The 27,420-nt window shown below is 40.8% G+C and overlaps 1 protein-coding gene across 2 annotated transcripts; it reads left to right on the top strand.

The window, feature by feature from the left end:
- Positions 1-26,850, top strand: BVES (blood vessel epicardial substance). Of its 2 annotated transcripts, none has more exons than XM_063153085.1 (8): positions 1-99; positions 4,909-5,142; positions 7,350-7,474; positions 13,250-13,437; positions 14,360-14,468; positions 16,416-16,583; positions 18,751-18,892; positions 26,536-26,850. In XM_063153085.1, the coding sequence occupies exons 2-8, from the start codon at positions 4,920-4,922 to the stop codon at positions 26,658-26,660; spliced, it is 1,080 nt and encodes a 359-aa protein (XP_063009155.1). In that variant the 5' UTR covers positions 1-99; positions 4,909-4,919; the 3' UTR covers positions 26,661-26,850. The 2 variants fall into 2 exon arrangements, with proteins under 2 accessions (XP_063009155.1, XP_063009157.1); XM_063153087.1 differs by lacking the exon at positions 26,536-26,850 and adding an exon at positions 22,200-22,747.
- Positions 26,851-27,420: the final 570 nt, after the last annotated feature.

Below are 27,420 nucleotides of genomic sequence, written 5' to 3'. Positions count from 1 at the left end.
CGGCTCCGTGCCCGCTGCGGGACCGCCAGCGGTGACGAGCGGCAGCCCCGGGCTGTGGCCGTCCTTCCCGGGCGGCCGGGAAAGTTTTCCGTGGGGCAGGTGAGGGGCGCTCCTGCCGGGCGCCGGCGGCACCGCGGGTGGGGGGCGGCGGGAGCCGGCATCGGAGCGTCCCGGGGCCGGGGGTGCCGCTCCACCGGCGGCGGCAGGAGGGGTGGGCGCCGGGCCCCGCTGTGGAGCCGCCCGGCCAGCGGGGAGAACGCGCGGTCCCGTCCCTGGTGCCTCGTTGCCTTCGGTCGCTCTCCTGTGCCCTGCCCACGGGGAGGAGGGACGGGTTGCAGCTTTCAAAGTGGCCCTTTTGGGGGGAAACGGACCAGTTGCTCGACTCTTTTCAATTTTTAAAAATTATTTTCACGATTGTTTGGTACGAAGGGTGGGTTTGGCGTTCGCGCGTCGTGGGCTGAAGTGAAGCTGCGGAGCGCAGAGCGGGGCTGGGTGCCGGCATCTGCGGGCGGCCCCTGGGCTCGGGGGTGCTCCCCTGGGTTCGGGCGGCCTCTTAATTCCCTTCATTAGGGTTTGTGGGTTTTCCTTGGAGAAGAATTAAGAGTGAACTTAGATTCGTTTCACAGGCAAGCAGCTGTCACCCAGCTCGGTTGGCTTTTCACCTCTGCATCCGTGGGCGCTGCCGGCTGAGGGCACAGCGAGCCCCAAGGCGCTCACAGCCCCGGGTCCGCTCCGTGCGGGGCTGCGCTGCCGCGGGGGAAGGTGCTCTCACTGTGTGGATGCTTTGTTGACTATGAAGAATGAACACGTTGTTAAATTTTCCCTTGATTAAAGTGACTGAAGAGAGTAACAAATTTCTGTAGTTGCTGACGCGTTTAATTGAATGTGACTTGCTGCAAGGAGCATATTGAGCACACTTTCTTATACCGCTTTCCTGTTCGTACCTACTGCATTGTAAAAGAGTAAATTGGTAACTTAAACTGTAATTAACTCAGCTATGCTACCTCTAGTAGCATAGCTGAGTTTGTCTAGTAGTAGTTTGTCTTCTTAGAAGAATTATTGCCTAAAATATCTACGCAGCTTCTGTGCTGTAAGTCCATAGAAAAGTAGTTTAAAGTTCTGCTGGTATAATTAAATTATTTTTTTAATGACTGTGAAGTTATTGAAACGTACTCAAAGTTATAGAAAACATACTCAAGTTATAGAAGCATACTCGTATAACTGTAAAGTTATAGAAACATACTCAAGTATTTACTCAAGTATATAGAAACATACTGAAAGATTTAAGAAGCTCACTTGAATGATGTTGACCAGTAAAGCTGCGGGATATGAATAACCTCAATAAAGTGGGTTGTGACACAAGTGGGACACTCAGCCCTGTCCCACTATCAGCTTGGCTGACTGGTTCTCATAGTAGAACCAAATGCTTTACAATTTTCTGCCATGTCTGTCTTCTGTGAATGTTGTTTAGGTATCCATAAAATTCACACTGTTTTCAAAGCCATCTTGGTGTCCAAATATTTGTAGACTAAGTCTCTTGTATAAGGCTTTTCAGACGTGTGGTCTATTGTATAAAGCTGTTGTTGAGTATAGCAAAATCCTAGAGTAAGCCCACCTTGTTTATATTCTGAGAATTTGTGTTTTCTGACCTAAGATCATCATGTGTTACTTTAACTTTCTGTCAAGTTCATGCACAAAAACAATTAACAAGCCTTTTTTTAAACTACACTAGTTTCTGTTAGGTTCTATATTAAAGAGTCAATGGGTTTTTCTTTTTATTTTTATATCCTCTTTTTTCCTCCTGTTTGAAACAACAAATCAGCTTGAGTTCTCAGTCATCTGAATTTTCAAATTCTTGTTTGGTAAATCTAACTCCATATGATGGATATATACTGGATATTTAAAAATGCTCTTTTAATGATTTGCCTTATGCCCCATAAAGCTTTCATTTCAGTGAATGCTGTTTTAACCCAACTTTCCAAAATGTTTTGACTATGTTAGTTGTTTTTTTAATTCCTGATATTAATACATGTCTTTGCATTGAAGATTTAAGCATGTAACTAAATAGTCTTGTGCTATATTAGTCCTTGGTAAACATAATTAAAGTTTTAAAGGCCTGAATCTGTACTTCCAAATTAATATTTGGCTTTCTGAGGTCACATAAGGTAAAAAATGATAATTGCTTGCTCTTTTGTGGAACTGCAGACTTTCCCCTAATTTTCCAGTATTATTTTGCAACAGTAGGTGCTAAGATTAAAGAATTGATCTAAAAATTACAGTGATGTTGTTTTTTGACATTTTGAATATTTGTCTTTCTGGGGTTGCCTGTAGACAAGCACTTTAGGTCGCAGCTTGTAGCTCTGCCTGTCTGCCTTCTCTCCTGATCCCCAGAGCAATCTCCTTAGTTGAAATTCAGAGCCCGTGTCTAAGTCTGTCCTTGTGTCATTTTGCAGATAGCATCAATCTATTTCTGTCAGCTGTTCAATACCACCATGATGGAGTTTTGTTTCTGCTGTTTCCAGTATGTCAGGGGAGCTGTGATTATTGTTTGTGAGTAGCAAGTGAAGTTCAAAAGTATTCATGTAAAGACAAAGCTTATAAAAAAGCTGGGCATGGGCAGGTTTAGGTTCCTGGGCTCTAATTTAGGCAGTCTGGTAGGTAAGCCTGACCTTTAAAAGTGTTAAATGTCCTCTTACAACTGTGGACACTTTAAATTATTTGATCAACACTTGGAGAAACTCCTTCCCATTATTTCAGTTTATGGCTGGTGATTTGTTGCATCAGTGTCTGGGAGAGCAAGGGGAGCAGTGTTTTGGCTGGGCTGTGAGGAGAATGAGATTGTCAGGTGCTGTATATTTAATTTGGATCATTGGTTTTGCAGTCTTCTAATGTGTGATGCTTCAGAGCTGAGCTGAAAGGGTCAGGTAGCCTCTATTCCCACAGTGGAGCAGTACAAAATTTCGCTAATAAAAAATATCAAGCATCTGGAAGGCTGCCTTGATCTGTAACCAGATGTAGCTGAAACTATTTCTTGCAGCCTCTTTTGATGTTGAGCTTAGAGATTTATGCCTGGTTCTGTATCTGTGTGTGAGTTGGTTGTCTCTACTTGTTCTGTTGGCATTTTAAGTGGTGCCTTTACTGGCACATGACTGGGCAGTGAAAGGCTGAATATAGGTAGAAACTCTGATTATTTTTTTTTAAACAGCTGATTATTTTTTTTAAGAGATTTAGAGATCTGCTGTTCTAGTGTAAGGAGTTCATATTGTTTGGAAACAACAGGAGCAGCAGATGAGCTGTGTGTAAGATGAGCACAGACATAGTTATCCAGTTAGCAATTCCCTCCTGTTTATGAGCCAGTTAAAATGCCAGTCCTGCAGCCTCTTGTGGGCTTTGGCTCACTGTGTGAGAGGCTTTGTCAGGACACTGAAACTGCTCTAATGACTCTCTTGATGAACTCGTGTGCAAGAGTTGAAAGAAAGTAGGAGTGTGTTTGGGTAGGCCTGATGTTTGCTAACAGTTACGTGTAGAGTTTATGACAAATCCCCACATTTTAATCTTTGGATAACTAATGTAGAAATGAAAAGAGGAAAGTGATATCTTAAGAAACAAGTGAATTGTGTATTTTGGATTAGATATTTAGGATTAGTTAATTTTTTTCCTTGAAAATCATTTCAAACCAGATATAGATACACTGCATCCATCTGTGCTGGTGTTTGATCCTGCAGGATGCCTCTGCACATTCTGTAGCATCCCTTGGCTGTGACAGGCTCTGGGCATAGGAGATGACCTGTAAGAGAGGGTTGAGGATTTTTTTCTTACTGCTGCTTTCAGAAGGGGTCTAAAACACTGATTAATTTTGAAAACTGTCCAGCTTGCTTATGCCCTGTATACAATTTGATCACAAGAAAACAATAAAAGGAAGGGATGAAGCAACTCAAATTTATTTCACAGGCCAAGAAACACTCTCAGTTACCAGAGATGCTTCAGAGTGCATCCAAGTCTGCTGGAAATTGAGTGTATTAACTGTGACCCAAGATTGTCTGCTGAGCAGATGAATGACATGGCAGTTAGTGATGACACACATCAGGGACGTGCCCTGTCTCTACAGAATTTAATCAAATGCAAATCCTGCTGTATTGTATTTTATGGGGCTTGTTGGCTCAGTGGTGAAGTGCATGTAGCTCATTAATGAGACTCGAGCCCACCTCCATGTAATTTCTACTGCTGTGGCAGTGAGAGGCCATACAAGCCTTGCTGGAAGCAGGGTTCTCCTGTGTTTGGCAGCAGACATCTCTAGGAGCAGTCGTGTTCCTTCAGCTGAGCCCTGCTCTGGGTTCAGAACACCTTCTGTAGAGCTTGTAGCACTGACTGAAGCTACCCAGAGAGACCAGTTTTAATATTCTAAAGATAGTGCCCCAAAATCTTCCAGTTTCTCCCTGTAGTTTGTTTTTAATAGTGATTTTTTGTTTTGTATTGGGATTTGCCCACAGATATTTTTCCATTTCATTGGGGCAAAAGGTATAGGTGTTATATTTATTATTACAACGACAAAAACATCCTATGTGTGTTTAGATTAGAAATATTTTTTAGCTGTCTCAGTTTCTCCAGTAGTCCCACACACAGACAAGGGTCTTGCAAGCTTTTTCAGACTGTGTAGACTAAGTGATCTCCCTAAAAGACTGGCAGCAGATGTAGCAGCCTCTCTGTTTTGGTAGCTATGATTTAAGTGAAAGAGCACTACTGAACTATAGACCTAGCTTGCCATTTTAAAGCATTTTTTATATTTTTTTTTCCATGAATGCTAATGGAAAATATATCTTGGGAAGGGAGAGAATAACCCTAAAATCCAAATGTGTGTCTAGTGTGTTTCAGTTTAATGCATAGTGAATGTTTTTCCTCTCCTTGCAGGAGTCTCCAGGATGAATACTACAGCAATGAGCCCACTCACTGTTACTCCACTAGGTTTTGTTCCAGACTTAAAAAATTCCACCCTTGATCCTCTCAATGAGACTGCCTGTGAAAACTGGAAAGAGATTCATCATCTTGTTTTCCACGTGGCAAACATTTGCTTTGCAGTTGGGCTGGTTATTCCAACCACTTTGAACCTTCATATGATTCTCCTGCGAGGCCTGCTCACCATAGGTAGGAGAATTGTTCTGGAGACAGGAATGTGATACAGATGGCTGGGATTGACCATTATGGAGCTGGTCCCTGCAGCTTATAGTGAAATTACTGCCTCTATTAGTGGCCATTGTGCTCTGATGAAGGTGGTTTTGGTCTAAGACTAGATCTGTTTTGATCTTATTATACCTTTTTTTAGAAAGATTATATTACTCTTGGCTCTTAAAACTTTCTAGAACTGCAATTTGCAATTTCAAACCTATGAAGATGTCAGCTTGAAAACAAGTGGTCATCATTTATGTCAGATGTAACTGGATGTTTAAAATCCACTTATTTCAAATCAGTTATGGCTGGTCATTAGGACCTTTATTTTAGATTTCAAGTAGTTACTGGGAGTGTGTATTGGCAGGTGCACCGATTTAGTGTCTGAGGTAGGTGAGCTTTTTCTTGAGGGGCTTGCTGTGAGCCCGAGTGTTCTTTTAATGTGGGTTTAAGCCTGTGCCACTTGTGGGTCACCGGCATTATTTCTATTGCTGCTTTAGAAGTGCAGCCTTTCCATGGGGAGTGTATTCTGTGTTCTGATATCAGTTGTGTTTCTTCTGCCACTGTAGGAATCTTGTGACACCAGAATTTGACTTGAGAGGAAAACCTAAATTTGGCATGCTTGAGACTGAGTGAATGTGGTTCAATTTGTAACATTGCAGTCTCACAGCTATTTCAAAGCCTCTGTACCTTGTGTGGGACAAGATCCTTGTGATCAAAGCAGGAATAGTGACTCATTGCAGTGTAAGAAGGATAAATCCCATCCAACAAGAGCATGCTCAAGTATTTTTAAGTGAGTGCTTATTGGCATTATAGTGTGGGTCAATTTTATGATAGAACTGTTTGAATTTACAACACTCTTGCATTTTCTATTTTATAGTCATGGTAGGGTAACTTCTTAAAACACACTGCACTGGTGACCAAGGATCTGAGCATTGCAAGGCTTTTTGTCTTGGCTTTAAAAGCAAAAGGAGCTCTGCACTTGCTGGGCCTGCCATTTTGATCTGTAGGTCCTGTAGTATTTTGAGCAGATAGGGAATCAGAGTTTTGCAAGCTGGGCTGGCAGCAGGGAGCAGATTTACTCAGGGGGCAGAATGAGTAATGAGGCCTGGTTCCTGGGGACCTGTTCCCTTTGTTTGGCCCTGTCCCACCCCTGTGCTGCTCTCTGCAATATTGCTGCTCTTCAGTACATCCAGACTTCATATCCTCCTCTGCTAGCAGTCTAACTATTAAGCAGATCAAGAGTCACTATATTTTGATTTTTCTACTCCATATGTAAGTGCTGCCTCATCAGTTAACAACCCAGACAGACTAGACAGTACTGAGTTCATTAAGTCAAGGTCATTTTCAGGGAGAAGGGGGGTAAGAACACCCATTTAGCACTGTCTCTTTTTTGTCTTTGCAGGAAGCTTAAGGGAAAATATAACTGTGATCTCTCCAGCCATCTCTGTTGGATGGGAGGCTCACAGTTATCTATGAGAGGCTCACAATACATAATCCAATAATACAATATTTGATAAATATTGTCTTTGTAGGCTGAAAATGGAATCCCTATTCATACACGATGCCTTGTCTTTTAAAGCAAGTGTCATTGTCATTCAAAGTAAGGCAACTCAAAAAAGAGTAAGCATTTGGAAATTTTGTCTTTGATGTTACACAGGAGAATTCAAGTTCCTGATGTGACCTTGTCACATAAGCAAAAAAAGTTTCTTTTAATTTTCAAAAATATCTGCATATGACTTTAGGAAGTTTTACGCAACTCTCCCTTGCTAATTAGATGTGAATGTTAACTTCTAGGCCTTTTTTTGTCTAATTAATGCAATACAATTTTTTGTGAGCTGCCTGGTTTTCCCCCATCTCTTTTCTACTTCATTTCAGTAACAAATCATCATGGACTGCACCTTTCTGTTTGCCCCTCCTGATCTGAATTACTGGGATTTCAATCAGTATTGCAGTCCAATGTAAAAGGCTGCAGTCTGTCCACCTGCCCTCAGTGCCTGTTTGCAGCATTGCAGTGATTAGCTATTGTGGCATGCCTTCATCCAGAGAGCTTAGCTGTATTCAAGTTTGTAGAATAGATTGCTTTTCAGTGTAATTGCACTCAGTGGATGTATTCTTGATGGTTTTCTAGGAATGTTTGTTATTTGGTGAAATCTAACTTCCTCTTTTTTTGTTAATTTTTACAGGATGTGCATTATTCATCATTTGGGCTACACTCTATCGTTGTGCCTTGGACATAATGATCTGGAATTCTGTGTTTTTGGTTGTCAACCTTTTGCATTTCATATACCTTGTGTATAAAAGGAGACCGGTATGTATAACAGATAAATTTCACCAGCACTCTAGGAAGATGCAAGAAAAGGGAGTTTTGCCCATTTTTTGCTGGACAAACCAATGGATTAGTCCACATTTTCAGCAGAATGCTTTTGTGTTTGGTCCAAAATCACACTCTGGACACATTCTGGGAGTGTGCAACAACTTGTACCAAAAAAACCCGATAAAACAAAACCTAACTGGAAATAAGCTCTTCACCAATTCAACACTGCCTGTGCAAGAAAGCAGCCAGGAAATTAGCTGGCAAGGCAGCATGAAGCTTGACTTCTGTCTTGCCTAGCAGGTAGCTTAAAACAAACTAGACTGATAGGTTACTAGACAATTGCAGATGTGTAGTAAATATTTCTAGTTCAAATTGCTCTTGAAGGGTTGTCTTACTACTTAAAGGGTAACTTCCTCTTTAGTTACTAAATTTAATTACTAATGCTACTTTTTCAGCCTATTCAATTGATTTATGTCACCACTGAGATGCAACACCTGTGAAACTGCATTGTACTTCTGCTAGGTGGCCATGGCCATGCTGTCCAGCACACACACAAAATAGCAGTTCTGATAAGGAAGATAGATAAAGGAGAAGCCAGTGAGGCCAGACTCCACCTACTCTGTAGCTGTCCACTATTAAATATCCCATGCAGGAACTCTGGTTTCTAATATGGGATTAATTTATTTGCAGTCTTTTCCCTCAACCAAATTAGCATGCTCTACTTCCCTTCAAACCCCCACCAATTAAGCCTTTTTAATAAATCATGAGGCTTCTAATCTTTTGTCAAATGGGACAGGAAATCGCCGCCAAAGTCAGAAATTATTGCAAAATGGAGTGCTCAGCTGAGAGAAACCCATTTCCCTGGGAAACCTTTCATTTTACCTGTATTTTAAAAGTGAATTGTGCCATCCTTAATAGGTAATGGTCCTTGAGTTTGTACCTCTCCAACTCTTTCCAAAAATGTAAATAAAATGTTATTGGTGAGTGAAAAAGCATCCTGGGAAGGATGATGTGCTGGTTTGGGCTTGAGTGAAAAAAGCAACCAAACAAAATTCACCCTGCAATGTGTAAATCAATACTGAATGAAGAAGGAAATACATTATTTTGTAATTACAGTTGTCTACTAAAAGCTGTGTTTGCACAGATTGGGGTACTTTGTGCATTATGGTATAGGTTTCATCCTATTGAAGAGGCAGCTATTTTCACTAAATGCTCTAAAAAATTTCTTAGCAGAATAATTTGTAGGAGTTAGGTCAAATGATAGAAGTGATTGAAGTACTCTGTGGGTGGATACAAAAAGAAGGATTTTTGTGAGAATATGAACCTCAACTGATAAACTCAGTCACCAAAGTTGGTAAAAAATTGCATCTTAGAGGGGGAGGCCTGGAGCACCTTCCTTTAACTTTGCTTTCTCTCTCTGTAGCCCTTGCCCAGTGTCAGAGTAACCACAGCAGGACTGGGGTGTTTGGCTCTCCCATAAACTCTGCACTGCTCACTCTGGCAGGCAACCACAGCGTGTAAAAGGAGGCTAAAGGTTAAATTGCATCTGTCTACAACAAGCTGATAAATTGAGTACATGTGTTAAAAAAGGAAGAGGCTCTACCTACAGCCGTGTTCCTCCAATATGGAACACAGGTTCACACAAAGATTACCATCAGCTGTGCTGTGACTTGAGAAACTTAAAAGCTTAGCCAAAAATTAGATCTGATAGACTAGCCAGGTGGTGCTGTTCCTTTGCATATTAAGGCTTCATTTCAGTAGTCTTCTTTCCATTGAGAAATTACACTATTTATGAACACTGCATGAAAAATATTATGTTATTTTAATTGCTGTAATACATAATACTTTCAGTAATTATTAAAAATATATGAATATTTGATGCAAACTATGATCAACAAGCATACTTGAAGTGATGCCTGATAGTCACACAAGTCTTTTTAGCTGTCTAATATGTTTATTATAAACCCCAAGGCTGTTTTAAGTGTTTTTCCTACAGGAGGACAAAGAATAGGGGAAAAAATTAAAGGAGCTCTTAGGAATTAATTTTTGAATGAGATTTTCTCTCTGCAGCTATTGTATTGCCCATCTCAATCAGTTTTGGTAATTCTCACAAAAGATTTTTCCAAGGAAAGAAGGGAATGGCAGAATAATTACAAGTTAGTCATATTACAAAATGAATAATTGATACGTTCAGTTGTTAAATATTTATTTTATTAAATGGAGCATGCAAAATCACAGTGAGTTTCTTTTCTGACCAGAAGATTATTTCAGTGGTTTTGATTCCTTGGAGCTTTACAAATTTGACTTTTTTAGTCGGAGTGGAAGCTGATTCTAATCAGTCTGGCTCGGAGTTCTGGCAGCATCCCAGAATATTTCAGCCCCTGCTGAAGAAAACATTACACCTACCCATATGGCTTGTTTGGAATATGACCCACGAGCATGAGTGGAGGAGCATCAGCTGTGCTTGGGAAGGGGAATGCTCTGTTACAGGGAGCCCATCTGAAGCACAGCTCCAGCCTGCAATCTGATCAGTCTTTAAGAAAGTGCCTACACCTGCTTTCCCCTCAAAGTATTACACACTAGAGGAAGATCAGGAAACATGAACCATGTGCTAGTTAAGGAATTGGATTAACACTCCAGAGCCAAAATTTGCCCTCATGACTGTGTGCCTGGTTTTGGGTTCAGGAGTCTTGGGAGCTACATAAATTCCTTTTTCAGATGGAAATGTATTTCCTTAAGTTGCAGTATGGAAAGGTGCAAATTACATTGGTACAGCTGTTAAAAATGTAGGAGTTCCTGGAGAGCATGATGGTAAATCAGTCATCTGGCTTTGTGGGTATATGGAACATATTTTGAAATCAAACAGCTCAGGACTTAACATAATACAGTTTCTCTTGTGTGTTTGTTTTTAATCCTTGCTTTGTCTGTGTAGATGTCCTCTGAGGGATTAACAATTATGGCATAAGGAACATGCAGGAAACTCAAAACCTGGGTTTCATATGAGTGTAGTTGCTTGTGGAATATTTAACTAGTAATTGATTCAGTGTGAAACCAGTGTAACTTTAGGTCAGGTGATGCACTGCGTGTAGTAAGTCCGTGAGCCCTGATGTCACACAGCCACAAGAGCTCATGTCACTACAAGGCCATTCCTGATAATCTTGGAATAATTGTGGTGACTGACAGAAGTGAGTGAGGAACAGAGGAAGCAAATGTTGCTCCTTTCCTCAATAAGGGCAAGAAGGAGAAAACAGGGACCTGCAGGATGGTCAGTCTCAACTTGATCTCTGAAAAGAAGGAATAGATAGTCCTGGAGAACATTTCTATGCACATGGAGCACCAGGAGGTAATCAGGAGTGGTCAACAAGGGTTTACCAAAGGGAAGCCACACTTAACCAGCCTGATAATAGATAGATAAGAAACTGATTGAATGGTCACCTCCAGAGGGTAATGGCCAAAGGTTCAGATGGACATCAGTGACAAGTGATGTCCCGTTTGGGTCTGTATTGGGACCAGTGCTATTTGCTGTCTTCATTAATGGCATAGACAAAGGGATTGAGTGCACTCTCAAGTCTACAGATGTCACCAAGTGGAGTTGTTTGACACACCTGAAGGATGGGATACCATCCAGAGGGACTTGGACAAGCTTGAGAAGTGGGCTAATGGAAATCTCATGAAATGTAACATGACCAAGTGTAAGGTGCTGCACAAGGTTGGGGCTACCCCCAATATCAACACAGGCTGAGGGATGGACAGATGAGGACAGAGAAGGACTTGGGTGTGGATGAGAGGCTGGACTTGACCTGGCAATGTGCATTCACAGCCACAGAAACCCAATTGTATCCTGAACTGCATCAAAAGCAGCATAGCCACCAGAGTGAGGGAAGTGACTGCTCTGATGAGATCCCATCAGAGTGGGAGAGCTCTGAGGTCCCGAGCACAGAGATACAAGAGGTGCTCTGTGAGGAAAGGCTGAGAGAATTTGGGTTGTTCAGCCTGGAAAAGGGAAGGCTTTGGGATGGCCAGTTTGTGGCCTTCCCTGCTGGAAGGGAAATGACAGGAAGGATGGAGAGGGACATTTTACAAGGCCCTGTAGTGATAGGATAAGGGGGAATGGTTTCAAACTGATAGTAGGTTTAGATTGGATATTAGGAAGAAAATCTTTACTAGGTGGGGGATGAGGCACTGGAACAGGTTGCCCAGAGAAGCTGTACATGCACAGTCCCTAGAAGTGTTCAAGGTCAAGTTGAAGCTCTGATGCTGCCTGGTCTCGTGGAAGATATCCCTGCCCATGGCAGAGGGGTTGGGACCTTTAAGGTCCCTTCCAACCCAAGCCATATTTATGATAACCTTCCACGATGAAATGACTGGCCATATATGAGAATGGTGAGAATGACTGACTGGGAATGGTGAATATCCTCAACCCTAATTTCAGCAGGGTTTTCAGCCCTGTCTTGTATAAAATCCTGATAGAGAATCTGTTGAAGTGTGGCCTGGAAGAGGACACAGTGAGATGGATTGAAACCTGGCTGAATGGCAGGGTGAGTGTGGTAATCAGAGGTAGGAAGTCCAGTTGGAGCTGGGTGCTACACATACATTAGCGTGTGGTGTGTAACCTCGAGCCAGTGCTGGTCCCAGCGCTGTTTGACATCTTCGTTCATGGTCTGGGTGGTGGGGCGTATGTGGACCCTGATAACACAAAACTGTGAGGAGTGGCTGATAGGCCAGAGGCTTGGGAAACCATCTTGAGGGGCCTCAGCAGGCTGGAGAAATGGACCAACAGGAACCTCAAGGAGTTCAACGGAAAGCGTGGAGAACTGCACCAGGGGAGGAATAACCATGCATCAGCACATGCCATGGACTGACCAGCTGGAAAGCAGCTTTGTGGAAAAGGACCTGCAGGTCCTGGGGGAAGAGCTGAATATGAGTCAGAAACTTGCCTCTGTCTCTTCTTTTCTGACATTCTTCCTTGGTTGTTTTTCCTTATTCTCTCTTCTATGTATATTTTATTTTTTTTCATTATCTGATGCTTATTGTTCTAATTTGTCTTCCTCATGGTAAACGAATGCAGGCTGTATTCCTGTATTCATGCAGCCTGAATGCAGGCTGTATTCCTGCTTTCAGGAAGGCTGTAATGTCTCATCCCTCCCTTCATTCAAGGAAGGCTTCCAGGCTTAGGATTTCAGCCAACATCCTTTCCCTCACTGCAGCTGCCTGAGTTTGGGTGGGCTCTTAGATGTGGGATGTTCAGCTGGCAGTGGTTTTTGGGTTTTTTTGTCCTCCCTCATCACATGTGGTTTCAATATAATTGGTTTGTTTTTCAGGGCTTGCTTTTCTACTGCAAGTAAGCCAAAAAGCTCAGGGATGAGAGGGGCTCCCAGGAGGGCCTGAGGGATAGCCACAGTGATGTGTGCATGCAGTGTGAAAGACAAACTAACTTTTTTTTTTAAAGCTTAATTCTTGCCCAAGTCCTTCCTATTCACTATTGCATCAACAGACATGTCAGAAGGCTCCTTGTGTGTGATTTAATGTGGCACTTGGATGGGACAGCATTCTAAAGCACCAGTGTGCCAAAGTGGCTCATTTTAGATAAGGTTTTGGTCACCCTATCACAGGCAGTGTTTGTGGATAGACATCAACATTGACCACTTCTTTCCTTGCTTAAGCATAATGAAGCCAAAGATGTCCCTCAAGCTAAATCATGTGTGCAGTCTTACTCATTTTTAACTAATGCATCTGTGTTTATTGATCTCTCTTGTTTTTCCAATCTAGATCAAGATAGAGAAGGAGCTTAGCAGCCTCTACAAGAGAATGTTTGAACCTCTCCATGTGCCTCCAGAGCTTTTCCAAAGACTAACTGGACAATTCTGCAACATTCAGACTTTGAAGACAGGTCAAGCCTATGCAGCAGAAGATAAAACATCAGTTGATGATAGGCTAAGCATCCTGCTGAAGGGGAAGTAGGTTCTATAAAAGCTTGGGGACAAGCTTTTATATGTATGCTTTGTGTCATGGCTAAATAAATTAGAAAATTATTGAGGTTGCAGTTGTTTGTAGTATGTTATGGTCTATAGTCAAATAATCTATACTTACAGTCTGTTTTGTGACACCATTTTCAGGTGGCAGTGATATCTCTTACTGGGAGCATATTGTGTATCCACAATGTGCTTATGTGTGCAGCTGTATGAATTTTAGTGGGAATTATATTTGTGTAATACCAAAGGCAGTGTCTCATGCAAAATGTACAAGAGATTTGTTTGAGTCTTAGATATCCTACTTGTCCATTCTCAGGTTTTAAGGTTAAAAAATATAGTGCATGAGGGAAGAAGTAGTATGTCTCCAGCAGGATTTAAAACAGCTGGCCTTTGGAATTGATTCATTGCAGTTGCACGTGCAAGTAGAGAGGGGCAGGTGCACTGCCCAGAGGCAGACAGAATCCAGGTGAGAGAGGGTAAAACATGCCCATGGCCAAGCTGTAATCTTGAAACTTCTGCTGAATTCTGGCCAGTATTTTAGCCAGTTTCTGTGTACAGCAGCAGCAATGTCAGGCTTCGTTGCTTTTCTTACTCATTACCACGAAGCTGCTTACCTAAGGGAAGCCTGATTCTGGTCTGGCTGTGTAACATGACCTTTCTGATATTGAATAACAATGTTTTGTGGATACATGCCATGTTCATCAATTCTCTATTTGTCTGGCAGCCTGTTGTGCTTGGAATCAGTTAGGCAGAAAACAGGGTAGCTCTGGGAGTGATATTCCAGAAGATGAATGTATTTATTCCTGCTCCTAATGCATTACTGTTGTTAGTAGTCCTACCCAATTTTTGATTAAATTAATCAGCCTCCATGAGTTTAAAATGTTGTTTCATCCATTTTTATTTCCAGAATGAAGGTGTCTTATCGAGGGCATTTTCTGCATAATATTTACCCCTGTGCCTTTATAGATTCTCCTGAATTTCGATCAACGCAGATGAACCGGGGTGAGAAATTCCAGGTACATTTTGTTTTAAATGTCACTGGACATGAGCTAGTGAGACCATAAAAAAAATAGAGTATAAATTTGATCAACAGTGAACTGTTTGAATTGCATAATTTTGCTATCCTTCTAGTATAGCTCTTTGGAAATGGACCATGTCAAGAATAACTTTTAAATGCTGCTAAACAGTACTATAATGGTGTGTATTGAGCAGTCTGGCTTTTGCTATTTTCTCTTTTACTGTTTCCAAGTTTGTTTTGTATTAAGAGATTGTTCAGGACAAATAATTTAAGAGGCAGTTTTGATAGGAAAAGATAATATGGACAGGTTTCATCAGTGGTTCAAAAAAAGAAAAGGGAAGAAGAGGTACTGTAATAATGAAAGTCTAGAAGTTCTGGCACTAGTAATTAGAAATTGGTATTTATAAAAGTGTATGAATACTTCTGTCATTTTGCAATTTGTTAAAGCAACATAAGCTGAAAATTATCTCAGTATTTTGAATAAAAATATTCATATGGGGAACAATAAGGGTATATTTCTCTAGCAGTGTAATTATGCTGGTATATTAAATATATTTTATTGTAGTTTGGGGAGGTGGAATACTTTTAGAGAAGGGTGTTTCTTTCCCATAGAAATGGCTATTTTGCTACCTCTTACTTGATGTTTAGCTAGGTGTGTGTAATAATGACCAGACTGTGACTGACTGGTGCATCCACACTGATACTGTGGCAGAGGGGAGGGAGGCAGAGCAGTGCAGACTCTAAAATCAGCGATTGGTGTCATATGTTCCAGTCAAACACTGGGCTCAGTGCCAGGGGAGAGACTTGCCCCGATGCACTCACCCCGCAGCAGTGGGGCCTCCCAGAGCCCTCCTGGCACAGCCCCTTCCTCTGGGAGCAGCTGAGTAGGAATCGGTCCCTCCCAAGGGAAAAGGGTCATGCTTAGCTCCTGCCTGCTTTAGGAGTTAATCTGTGTGTCCTTTACTCGTGGGTTCTGCTTGTCACTGCCCTGTGAACACCAGCAGACTTGCAGGAGCACACGGATTCAGTCTTAAGGACCCCATCTGCTGGCAATGCTGGTGAATTCTTCCTCAGCCTCTGGGCTTATATTACAGTCCATGGAGTTGAAAGTCCATGGATATATGACAGAATTTCATTGTTTCTAGGACTTTATTTAATGGATTTTTAAAATTTTTAAAGAATGTAATGTTATCTTGTAAAAGCAGAGAGCTCCTGATTTTGATTTATTCATAGATGCCTGACTCCCCCTTGCAAAACCTGCCCCTGGCTATGACCAGTGTGGGTTTTGGTGCGGCATTGCCCTCTGCTGGCACAGGGGGATGAACCTGCCAAGTCCATCCTCCCATGAGAGGGGACAAAATCCCCTGTAACTGCCCAGAACTGGATTACCAATAACTGAGCAAAAGAGCCTTGGCTCAGCTGCTACTGGGTTGTACTTGTGGCATCACAGGGCTGACAGTTATGAGAGAAAATGGATTTTTTTTTTTTAATTACTAAAAACTCTTTGATGGAGACTTTTAGGTGACACCAGTTGTTCCTGTTTGGTGACAGTGACGTAAAATAAAACTGAGCTACATATAGGCCTACTGCAAGTGCTTGTCATCACTGTAGGACTGACTTCACAAATAAATTTCCTCTTACATAAGTGTTTTTAGGTTTGGGAACTCATGAAAGATTTTCCCCTGTTATTGTCCCACAAGTTTTCTGTAAAACAAACTGGATACACATATCAGTTAAAAATATAATGATAATAAATTGCTGAGAATATTTACATTTGTAAATATCACATTCATAACAAAGAGATAACAAAAAGCTTTATGGCTTTAAGAGTTATTTTAACTGGAGTCACAAATAAAATGTAATCACTTGTTTTAAAGCCTGTTTAAGCGTGCTCATCTTAAAACATTTTTAAATGTGCTAATTCTGAGCATGTATTTTTTTCCAGGTTACCATTATTGCAGATGATAACTGCAAGTTCCTGTGCTGGTCCAGGGAAAGGCTGACTTTCTTTCTGGAGTCTGAGCCATTTCTGTATGAGATCTTTAAGTACCTTATTGGCAAAGATATTACAAATAAACTTTATTCATTGAATGACCCAACCTTAAATGACAAGGTAAGCAACTTCAAGTTTTGTTTGGAAATTTTCCTCCCACATACAAATGTGGTTTTACTTCAATTTTGAATGCTCTTAAAGCACCTTATTTTAACTTGTTGCCATCAGCTGCTTAATGCTCACTTTTCCCTTTTAGTGCCAAGGTGTGAGTCAGTGCAACATTTCTGTCAGAAGCAATATTTAGCAAAGTTAGCACAGTAATGTACAAGAAAAATGAGTAACTGAGATTCAGAACTGATCAGCTTGTGAAAATATTTCTGCCTAACAATTAGACATGATGTGAGTAGCTAAAAAGGTGCTTCTCCCTGGGTATCCCTTCTCACTAACAAATTAGTGTCTTTGTAAAAAGAAGCTTCAGAGTTTTTCCCTTTAAAAAAAATTTCTTACTGGGGGCAAATAATTATGTAGTACTGATTGCTAGGAAGAACAATTTCAACATGTCTTTGAGGGTTGCAAATGCAAAAAAAAAAAGCAAATATTATGTTGGTGTGATGCAGTTAGTGGAAGGAATAATGAAATACATATAAAATATAAATAAATATAATTAAAATATAATTTTTATCTTTATAAATATATAAAACATTAAGTGGTCTGGGTGTACTCATATTCATGAATATGAATTACCTTGCTTTAGTTTCATTTTGCCTCCTTACTTATTCCTTATCATAATTTTGAAGAATTAGAAAATCCAACAACTTTTCCCCCCTCTTTTGACTTAACATCTGCACACTTCAACTTCAGTTTGTGCTGTCTTTGTTTTTAGTTGCAAAAGGCACATAAATTTAAGATTATTATAGTTGGTTTATTATAGTAAATTTTGAAAATGTATGTTGTAGAAATTGAGTGAGCATTTGGGAAACTTGTAGTATCTTATTATTCTTCCTAAAATAAAAATCCTGTCGCATGAGCTCTTCCTACATAACTTGGCAAGAGAATTGGTAAATAAATTCTTCATTTTCCCATTGCCATATACATTGTATATATGTACATATATATTATATTTGAAAGCTTCACTTTCACATATAAATATTATTGGTGTCTTTGATGTCTTTTAACTGTTGTCAATCTCATCAGAAAATGTTGGGGTTGACTTGTGTACGTAGGGGACTACAAAAATCAATTGAGTATTGATTTATTCCTATTCAATATGGTAGTAAGAAGGTAAAACTATCAAATAATTTTTGTTGGAAAACAGAAAAGTGTATTTTATTTATTAAAAAAGTATATTTATTTTTAAGTATATTTATTTTTAAAGTATATTTATTTTAAAAAATGTATTCTATTTTATTAAATATATTATTAAAATATAATTTATTTTGTAAGAAAACTTGTGATTTTTTCCTGCCTAAGGAGACTTTCACTAGTATTGGAAAAATTGTCATTCCATTCTGCATGAAATAGGATACTAGTTCCTGACTTGTCAAATTCTATAATGGAGTTATCCATTATAGTTTTGTCATTGATTGCTACCTTTCACATACACCTAAAATAGCATTCTGGCTTGCAGTGATACCTTACAAGGTACAATGTATGGCTTCATATAAATGTTATAGTATAAAGGCTTCTCGGGAAGGCTACTCAAAGCAAAATGGAAGCTCCTCAGACCATTTGACAGGGAGAGGATAATGCTCACCTGATGCACTTAGTCTGCAGTAGGATCAAGAGCCAAATGGTCATCTACTGGGAAGGAGGGACATTCACCACTTTTCTAACATAATGATATGGAAAGCCAGGAAAATAACCATGCTTCTGTTAAGGCATAAATTGCCTCTATATATAGCATGCTGTTTTGTTTAGCAAGGAGGATCAGCTTCATCATAAAGACTACATTTAATTGCAGAGCATTATATTTAAATAATGAATTACCAGATAATAAACCCCAAGCTTCCTGTAAGAAAATACATGAAAATTTCAGTACAAAAGCGATTTGAGATTGAATAATTAATGTGCAGTTTCATACTTGTCAATGTTCCAGTTCCAGTATATTACTGGCATTTTCTATTGTCATTTAAATTGATTTACACTGCATAGTCTTCTCCTATAACAATTTTCTTGTGTAATCACGGCTGAGACTGGAGCATCTATCACAAGGGAAGTAGTAATTTTCCATTTTTATTTTAATTTGCTTGATATCTTTTTTTCAAGTAATCATTTTTTTCTTTTTTAGGCTTCAAAGAAGATTGACCGGCAGCCCAGCCTCTGCTCTCAGCTCTCGGTGATGCAGATGAGGAACAGCATGGCCAGCACCAGTGACAGCGAGGACGGCCTGCAGATGTTCCTTCGTGGGACTTCCTCTGCATCCTCTCTTCGTGAGTGCTCAGGATAGTTTGTGCCAGTTTTGAATATGGCTCAGGCTGACCATTAGAGACACTGCAGAACTCCTGTTGCCCTCTGTGGGAGCACACTGCAGCTTTTTGGTGCCGCTGTATCAGCTGAATTAAGGGACTTAACTATAGGGCAGTCAGGTGCATGAGGTTTTGTGTTCTAAGTGCAGATACCTCATGTACATACTGGGAAAAGACCACAACATGTGTAGTAATAACCTTTGGCATGATCTGGAATGCTTATAGTAATGGGGCAAAACTGAAGGTACAGTGCCAGTCACAGTAGTATGTCCTTTGTTCTGTCACTGGTGCTTGTAGAAACTAAAAACCCAAACAAAACATTTTCCTTCAGCATCTCAGTGTCCTGCTTTTCCTCCTGAGATAGTTTGTATTGGCAGAGTCTGGAGGAATGTGGTATACCACCAATACTTTGATGTTACCTGGAAAATCTCCAAGTATCCTTGTAGGTTCTCCTCTGCTGTGCTTTGTATGACAGGAGTGGTAGAGAACAGATGAAGTGAGAGAAGAAACCATGTCTGACCTGTTTACTTCTATTCTTTTAATTAATTTCTTTATGAAAACATTCTAAATTATTCTTTCTAGGTTTTTGCTGTCATGTGTTTTTAGATCATCTAACTCTAAACATTAACATTAGCCTGAATTCTGAAAGCAGTGTTTAATTTAAAAAGCCACAGAGGACTCTCTATTTTCTCATTTGGCATAAGCTGTTAGTTTAACAGCATTTAAAAGGATCATATAGGATTATTTCTTTTGATTTTGGAAATATTATTTTTAGTGAACTGAATTCAAATATATGAGAGAAAAACCACTGTTATTGTTATTTGTTATATGTTGTTATGGTTAAAGTCTCTGCTAAGAAGAGGAAATATTTTCAAATATTTGCATCTTTCTGTTTAATTATCTGTTTTCCATTGTGTTCCTCACAGTTCTCATCCAGTAACACCTTCAGACCTGGAGGGCCTGTCTGGTTTTACTCCTTAACATTGGTGTAGTCTGTATGCCCAGATAGATGGAAGAAAAAGCCCTACTAATGCTTCACCCTACTAGAACATCAAGGGTGACACCTGGGATGTAGTTGGATGAAAATTCCAGTGTTGGTTTCTTTTTCTCCTCTGTTTGCTGCAAGGACATTCAGAGGTAGTTGAGGTAGTGAGAGACCTCTGGACATTACCAGGTCCAGCCTCATGTCCAAAGCAAGATCAGCTACAGCAGGGCCATGTCCAGTGAAGATGTGAATATTTCCAAGCTGGAAGATTTTCCAGCCTCCCTGGGCAACCTGCTCCAGGAACTTACCACCCTCACAGTGAAAAAATTTCCCTTATTGCAACTCATGCTTGTTTTCCTTCTTTTTTTTAGTGCATGCCTCTGAGAAGAGTCTGGCTCTCTCTTCCATTAGGTAGCCAAAGACAAGAGTCAGAAGCCCTGGGAGCCTTCTGTTCCTAAGGCAGAACACACCCAGCTCCTGCAGCCTCTCCATCACTGCTCCAGCCTCTGGAGTTGCACTCTGCTGCTCTTGCTCCAGCATGTCCATGTCTTTCTTGTACAGGGAGGCACAAAACTGGCGCAGCACTCCAGATCCTGGCTCACAATTGCCAGCTAGAGAGAATTAATCTCTTCCATTGACCTGCTGGCTATGCTCTTGCTTGTAGTGTTCAATACATGCTGCTAATGTGGCCCAATATAGGGATGGGCCTATATTCACTGCAGGGGCACTCTGCTGACTCCTGTTCCATTTTGTGTCCACCACAGTTTGTTTCTGCAAAGCTGCTTTCCAGCCAGCTGGTGCCTAGCCTGTAATGCTGTGTAGGTGTGTCATGACCTGGGTTCAGGGATTTGTCTTTCATGAATTTGTCATTTTTGTCAGTTCTTTTCTCTTTTTCCAATGGCCTGTCCAGACTCACTGCTCTACCCTTTGGCCTGTCAGCACTTTCCCTCATTACCTGGCTCCTGTCTGTGAATTTGGCAGGAGTGCATTCCATCCCATCAACCAGGTCATTCATCTCTTCAATATTACAGGCCTTGGCTTTGGCCCCTGAGAACACTGCTGGTAACCAACCACCTGACAGCTGGATTTTGTCCTGCTGTTCACCATCCTGTGAACTTGGCAGTACAGCACATTTTCCATTGAAGCCATAGTCCATCTGTCCAGTCTGTTTCCCATTTTTCTGGAAGGACCCAGTGACAGACTGTGGAGGGCTGTGCTACCATCCATGTAAACAGCATCCATTGTACTCCATTCATACACAGAGGCCATAATCCCACCACCAAAGGTGGAAGGTGGCCAGAGTGGTCAGATGCAATCAGCATCCATGATGGCTTCTGCAGTCACCTTCCCATTCCTTGCTTGGGCATGGCTTCCAGGAAGACAAGCTCCATAATCTTCCTGGGAAATGAATTTAGACAATGAGGCCTGGGTGTTCCATCTTCCCCTTCATTAAAATGGCTGTGATGTTGGCATTTCCATTTGTCTCCCCCGACTTCAATCACTTTTCCAAGATGATAGAGGGGGCCTTGCAATTGTATCAGCAATGCTTGGCACCCTTGGATGCAGCCCATGTTGTTCCACAATCTTGCGTTCACCCTTTAGACTTGAGGTGTTCCTAATTCAGTCCGGGTTTCCTGTCAGTCAAACATCACTCTGCCTCTGGATACAGAGCCCCAACAGGCCTCAGGACAAACCTCTAAAGGAAAAAACTCAAAACAAAAAAGTTCCTGAACATCTCAGACTTTTTTGTGTTCCTGTGTCCTGTGCATCACTGAACTCTTGCCTCGCAGCTACCCTGGTCTTTCTTTTGTTGCTGATTTATTTGTAGATGCCTTTCTTGTTGCCCTTCACTAGATCCAGGTCTAGCTGAGGTTTGGCTTCCCTCATTTCATCACCACGTGCTTGGGCCATGGTTCTGTGTTTCCTCCAAGGAGCTCATACCCTCTTACACTTTGTGTGTGTCTGTTTGAGATCTGTCAGAACTTTCTGTTCATCTCTGGCAGCCTTCTACCACGCTTGCTCAGCTTTTTGTGCACCGGAACGGCCTGTCCTTGTGTTTTGAGGAAGGTGTCCTTGAAGATCAACCATCTGTCCTTAGGTCCCTTTGCAGGCCTTGTCCCATGAGCTCCTGCCAAGTAAAACCCTGAGCAAGCCACAGTTCCCTGTCCTGTAAGGTTGTAATTCAGCTATTTGTCTTGCCACTCAGTATCTTAAACTCCACCAGCTCCTGCAGCCCAGATTGCCAGCAGCCTTCAGCTCCCTGATGAGTTCTCCCTTGTTCATCAGTGACAGGTCCAGCAGAGCGCCTTCCCTAGCTGACTCATCCATCACGAAGGAATTGCCTGCTACCTTCAGGGATCTCCTGGACTGCCTGCTCCCACCTTGATACCAGGGTGGCTAAAACTCCCCAGGAGCACCAAGGCCTGTGATCCAGTTGTTGAAAGAAGGCTCCCTTCTCCTTGCTCTTCTTGATCAGGCAGCCTGTAGAGATTCCTGCTGAGAAGTCTCCTGTGCTGGTCTGTTCTCTGATCTTTGCCTTTAAACCCTCGAGTGGCTTTTCACCTGTTCCACACACAGCAAAGCTCCATGAATTGAAGCCACTCCTTTGCATAGAGAGCCTTTGGGTGAACTTGCACACTCAGAAATTGTAAAACTGTGTTTGTGTGATTAGTTAAAGTGTCTCTTTCAGGCTTAACAGCAAAACTCTTACACCAGTATTTCAGCTTTGGGAGAAAGTACTTGAAATGTGTGACAAGTTGAGCTGTAATTGTATAAATCTCCAAGATGCACTTGTGCTTAGCACATTCTTGATAAATACACTTTTCTCTGTTGTACTTTTCCTTGGTTTGTGTACCTTTTTTTGGTATACAGGATGTGCTTTACCCAAGAGAAGGGGTTTATGTGTCTTATGTTCAGAAATTCCTAAGCCCAGCTGAGGCAGCAGCCTCCCAAGTCCAATGCTTTCCTTTACTTTTGGGGAGGCAGAGGGATTGCCCCTACAGCAGTGCAGCACACACCTTGGGAAGCATTGTTATTTATTTCTTCTTTGTATTTTGATTGTGAAATTTCTGACTTCTGTAAAAGGTTTGTTCATCTCCTTGAACTGTAATGCCTTAATATCTGTTTTTGCCGAGATAGCTTGTTAGTTATTCCTGGGTACTGTCATTTGCAATGATGGAGTTGGTGCCAAGGTGAGCTCTGCTTGAAGATTTGTATTCAGTGTGGATTGTGGCCATGTATGCCCTTTTTTCAGATCACAGGGAAAACTGAAAAAAATATCTGCCATTTGCCTTGTCACTGGTATGTTTTCAAAAATCTTCTGCTGGGTGCTCTCAGTGCAACAGCTGGGGTATTTTTTTTGTCTGTTTTTTTAAGATTTACTATAAGGTACATGCTGAGGCTTCCAGTTCCAGTGCTGTTCCCTGGATCCTCCTTCTACAGGCATACATTTGTTGATTTAGAACAAGCAAACACAATCCAAAATCCTCAAAAGATTTTGTGAGAAACATATGGAAATGTCAATTTATTTTTATTTTTATAAAATTAGAATAAAAAATGAATGAAGGGAACTTATCTGTACAGGAACTCTGTAGGAATACTGTTTTGTCATTGCTAGGTGATTGTTGTGTGGACAAAGCCTCCCACTACAAATATAACTTTGACTACTATAATCCAAATAAGTTTTCTTCTCCCAATTTCCACATTCTTGAAAAAATGAGCATTTATATTTTTGTATAATCCCATCTTTTAAAATTATGCATTTATCAGTGCTATAAATTATAAGCTTTGACTCATTTTCTTGAGAAATTAATATTAATCCTATTTCAAAGTGTTTAGGAATAAAAGGGTTAAAATTACTAATTAGTAGGTCCCAAGCTACAATTACTAATAAAAGTATGTTTTTCATTTAATTAATTAAGAAACCAAACTAACTGTTTGCTTTTATATTAAGGAAATAACCAACAAGAGTTCTATAATGCTTACGGAGTGAGTCGTTTGCAGCATGATGTTTTCTGTTGATAACATCACATTAACTCAGCAGGCATCCTCAAAAAGGTATTAAAGTGGGGTTTGTGTATCATGTGACACTTGTGCTTGACATCCATGGTCCACCTGTATGTAATTCATTAGAAAGTGAAATAGAGGTATCTCTTTTTCCAGAATTTGAGTTAACCAAAATAGTTTATCCTGATCACAAGCCTAGTTTCACCTGAATGTCAGTCCTTTAAATAATATTTAGGTATTAGTTTCTATTTTGTAATTCTCTTGCTTGACAGCCACTCACAAATTTATTAGAGGTACAGTTCTCTTCTTCTGTGGTACTTGTTTTAGACATCTCAGATTTGCTGGTGTATGCATCTGTATTTGCTAACTTCTAAGCTGAGCAGGAATGTAAAAGGTTTTGGTTTGGTAATGCTTTTAGTGGTATTATCAAATTATATGCTCCCTGCTTGTGGTTAAAAACAGGATTGGATTTCACAGGAATTTTAATATATATTTTGGTTTAGGCCCTCAAGTAGGGGCAACAAAATGTAGTGAAAGGAAGATCTGACTCAGTCACTTGAACATCTGTCCAACACTGGATAATGGCATCAGTAGACAAAATTTTGTATTTGGAGCAAATAAGAGCATCTTTGAAACAAACAGGCTGAGAGAATTAGACCTTATATTGGATCCTGTTGTACAAACTTATGGCTGCTTACTTCTGTTTTCTGGAGAGAATTAAGTGGCTTTAAGCAGAAGAAAACCATTTTAAAAATAACAATAAACTACACTGAAACAAAGAGCTACAAAAAACAAAAGAAGCTGGAACTGTAACTCAGCATTTTCAGGCACCCTTTTACCTTTAGGTATCTCCCAGAAAAGCCAATTTCATATCCAAATGTACCCACAGACGCTGGGTGTGGCACATTCACCAATTAATTGATCTAGTTATCCTTTGCTTAGGCCATAAAACACATCTGTCTGGGAAGAAATGGTTCATAATTTCTGTGTCTAAAAATGTGCTTGAGTAACGCTGTATTGTGGCAGTTTAAGTAATTTTTGAATCTCAAAAGAAAACATTAATACATTTTTAACATAAAGAGTTCTGAAGCTCTTTATGTTAAAATTCCAATTCCAAACAGTCTCTTTGTCAATGTGACTTTAAAATGCATTAGTGTCATAACTTGCTGGTGTAGCCTGTGTCTGTATATTGTTCTCTGTGTGTATCACATACAGTGTAAATGTGATCCAGTTCAGTGTAAATGAGTCTTTGCTCATAAGTGAGCTTCCTTAACACAGCACTTTACTGTATATCTGATAAACATTTCTTAAAAATAAGAGTGTGTTACAGCTATCAGTATTTTTTTCAAGAATATTTAAATTTTTAGCTTGTATGCCAGCAGTCTGTTCGCATGGCCCTTATCTCTTGTTGTTTTCTTCTCAAATGGGATTTCAGAGATTTCCATAATCTTTTTGGTCATCATATACTGGCTGTTTGCAACCTCATACTGTTGTGGTGTCTAAGTCTACAAGAGGGTACTGAGAAAAATACATGTCCATGTGTAGATTCAATTTCAGAATGAACAATGGAAAACAGAACTGTTCAGCTGATGACTTAAAGGAGTTCTCTGGTTTGACCCTCATACTGAAAATTTAACTGTAACAGAGGTAGTTTGCAGTGGTAACTTGCACAAAAACTCCATTTGATGTCTTAACAGGGATAGCTGTGGTGTGAGCCCTGCTCTGGCAGACAAGTTGCTGCCTTTCTGAAAGGTGTTTTTTTTTTGCAGTGAAATCACTGTCAGTTGAAAGTTATGTGGCCTTTGCCTGTAAATTTTGTTTTCTCTGTGGTTGTTTATGGGAGTATAAATCTGTATAAGTTTTACATTATCATGCTGTGTAAAACTTATGAGGATGTGTCAGAGGAGGTTTAGGTCAGCTTTTAGGATGAGGCTCTTCACCCAGGGGGTGGTTGGGTAGGCTCCCCAGGGGAGCGGTCACAGCACTGGGCTTGGAAGAGTTCTAGAGTGTCTCAGTGTCTGGACAATGCTCTCAGGCACATGGTGTGACTCTTGGGGTGTCCTGTGCAGGACCATGAGCTGCACTTGATCCCCATGAGTCCCTTCCAACTCAGCCCATTCAATGACCTTGTGCTTTAAAGGCAGTTGTGGCTTTGAAGCTGTGCCCATCCAAAGTTTGCCCAGTGCACTGAGGAGCCTTCCCTGCAGCCAGGCCAGGTGCAGATGCACACACCCTTTGTACCTGGGGCAGCCACTGTGTTACTGCAGCTGAATGGAGATGAGTCAGTGAGTGAGTGTAAGGATGAGAAAATGGTCTCTGGGGAACAAGCAGTGGGCACCCCCTGCAGGTGGGGTTTGCACTGAACCTGGGGAGATGTTTCTACACCTGCTGTGGCTGTGGTTAGCAGCAGGCATTGCTGGTTTGTAGCAGTGTGGCTGTTCCATGTCTAGAATTTCCTGGTGCTTATGGCCAGATAACAAAGAAACCTTCACTGAGAAATCTTCTCATGAAGCAACTAGGGCAGGATCATCAGATTGTGTCCACTTTGTCACAAACAGGTCTATGTAGCAGGTGTGTGTTGTTAAATTAACTGGCAATTTCTTTGTACCTGTGGCAGGCCCAGGCCGTACATCTCCCTACCTGAGAACTTCAGCAAAGATGAAGCCCATCGAGGAGAGTGTTGAAGATGATGTCTTTGAAGCACCATCTGCTGATAAGCTCGAGCTCCAGCGGCTGCCTTAAACAGTTGTGTCCTCAGGTGGATCAGAGCTTGCACAGAGCTCCAGTGCAACAGGAGGGAGCTGAATTTGGGAGCAATCTGAAAGCTAAGCCCACCTCTCCATGTTTGAATTTACTGCAGCATATCCCAATGGTTTCTAGATGGAAATGTCATGTTTTATTTTACTTCTAAATAAAATAAAATAAATAAAAATGTGTGTGGTTTTTTTTTTTTTTGTTGCTTCTTTATGGTTGCTTTATTTCTACTTTGACTTTTGCCATTATAAATTTAGTATTGTGTTGCTGACTAGCTGGAAATTTCTACATTTACCTGGTGGAGAATATCCCGTTTTATTTACCTATGTTCCTTTGAAGCCTATATCTTAGTGTTTTCAGTGGGAGATTTTGAAACTGTTTCCAAAGCTGTGTTGCTGTTACCAGCCATCATTGTTGTGTCAGTCTCATGTGAAAAACACACTCAGTCTTCTGCCTCAATTTTTTTTAAGGTATTTGCCATTAGTGTTTCCCAATCTCACTCTTGACTCCACAATTGTAGTAATGACTTCAATTTTAGTTTTTATTGACCAAAGATTTGAACTTAAGGCTGCCTTTTCAACCTTAACTTTTTCTTCTTTAGGCAACTGTATTATACTGAGCTTCATGATTTTCCTTAGCCTTATCCAAATGACACTTGATATAGGAAGTTCTGTTCAAACCCCAAAATGGGGTAGCTGCAAGTTTAGTAAAGCCCAGTCTCATAAAGGGAGGCATTGGGAAGTTTTTA

Source organism: Melospiza melodia, chromosome 3 (assembly GCF_035770615.1).
Source record: "Melospiza melodia melodia isolate bMelMel2 chromosome 3, bMelMel2.pri, whole genome shotgun sequence".
NCBI classification, from domain to species: Eukaryota; Metazoa; Chordata; class Aves; order Passeriformes; family Passerellidae; genus Melospiza; species Melospiza melodia.
This window is presented reverse-complemented; position numbering and strand designations above follow the sequence as displayed.

Bases quoted from the DNA above. Each gene is read 5' to 3' on its own strand.
- BVES (XM_063153085.1), top strand. From the start codon at position 4,920: ATGAATACTACAGCAATGAGCCCACTCACTGTTACTCCACTAGGTTTT. The intron at 14,469-16,415 runs GTACATTTTGTT...ATTTTTTTCCAG, and splicing joins ACCGGGGTGAGAAATTCCAG to GTTACCATTATTGCAGATGA. The intron at 16,584-18,750 runs GTAAGCAACTTC...TTTCTTTTTTAG, and splicing joins ACCCAACCTTAAATGACAAG to GCTTCAAAGAAGATTGACCG.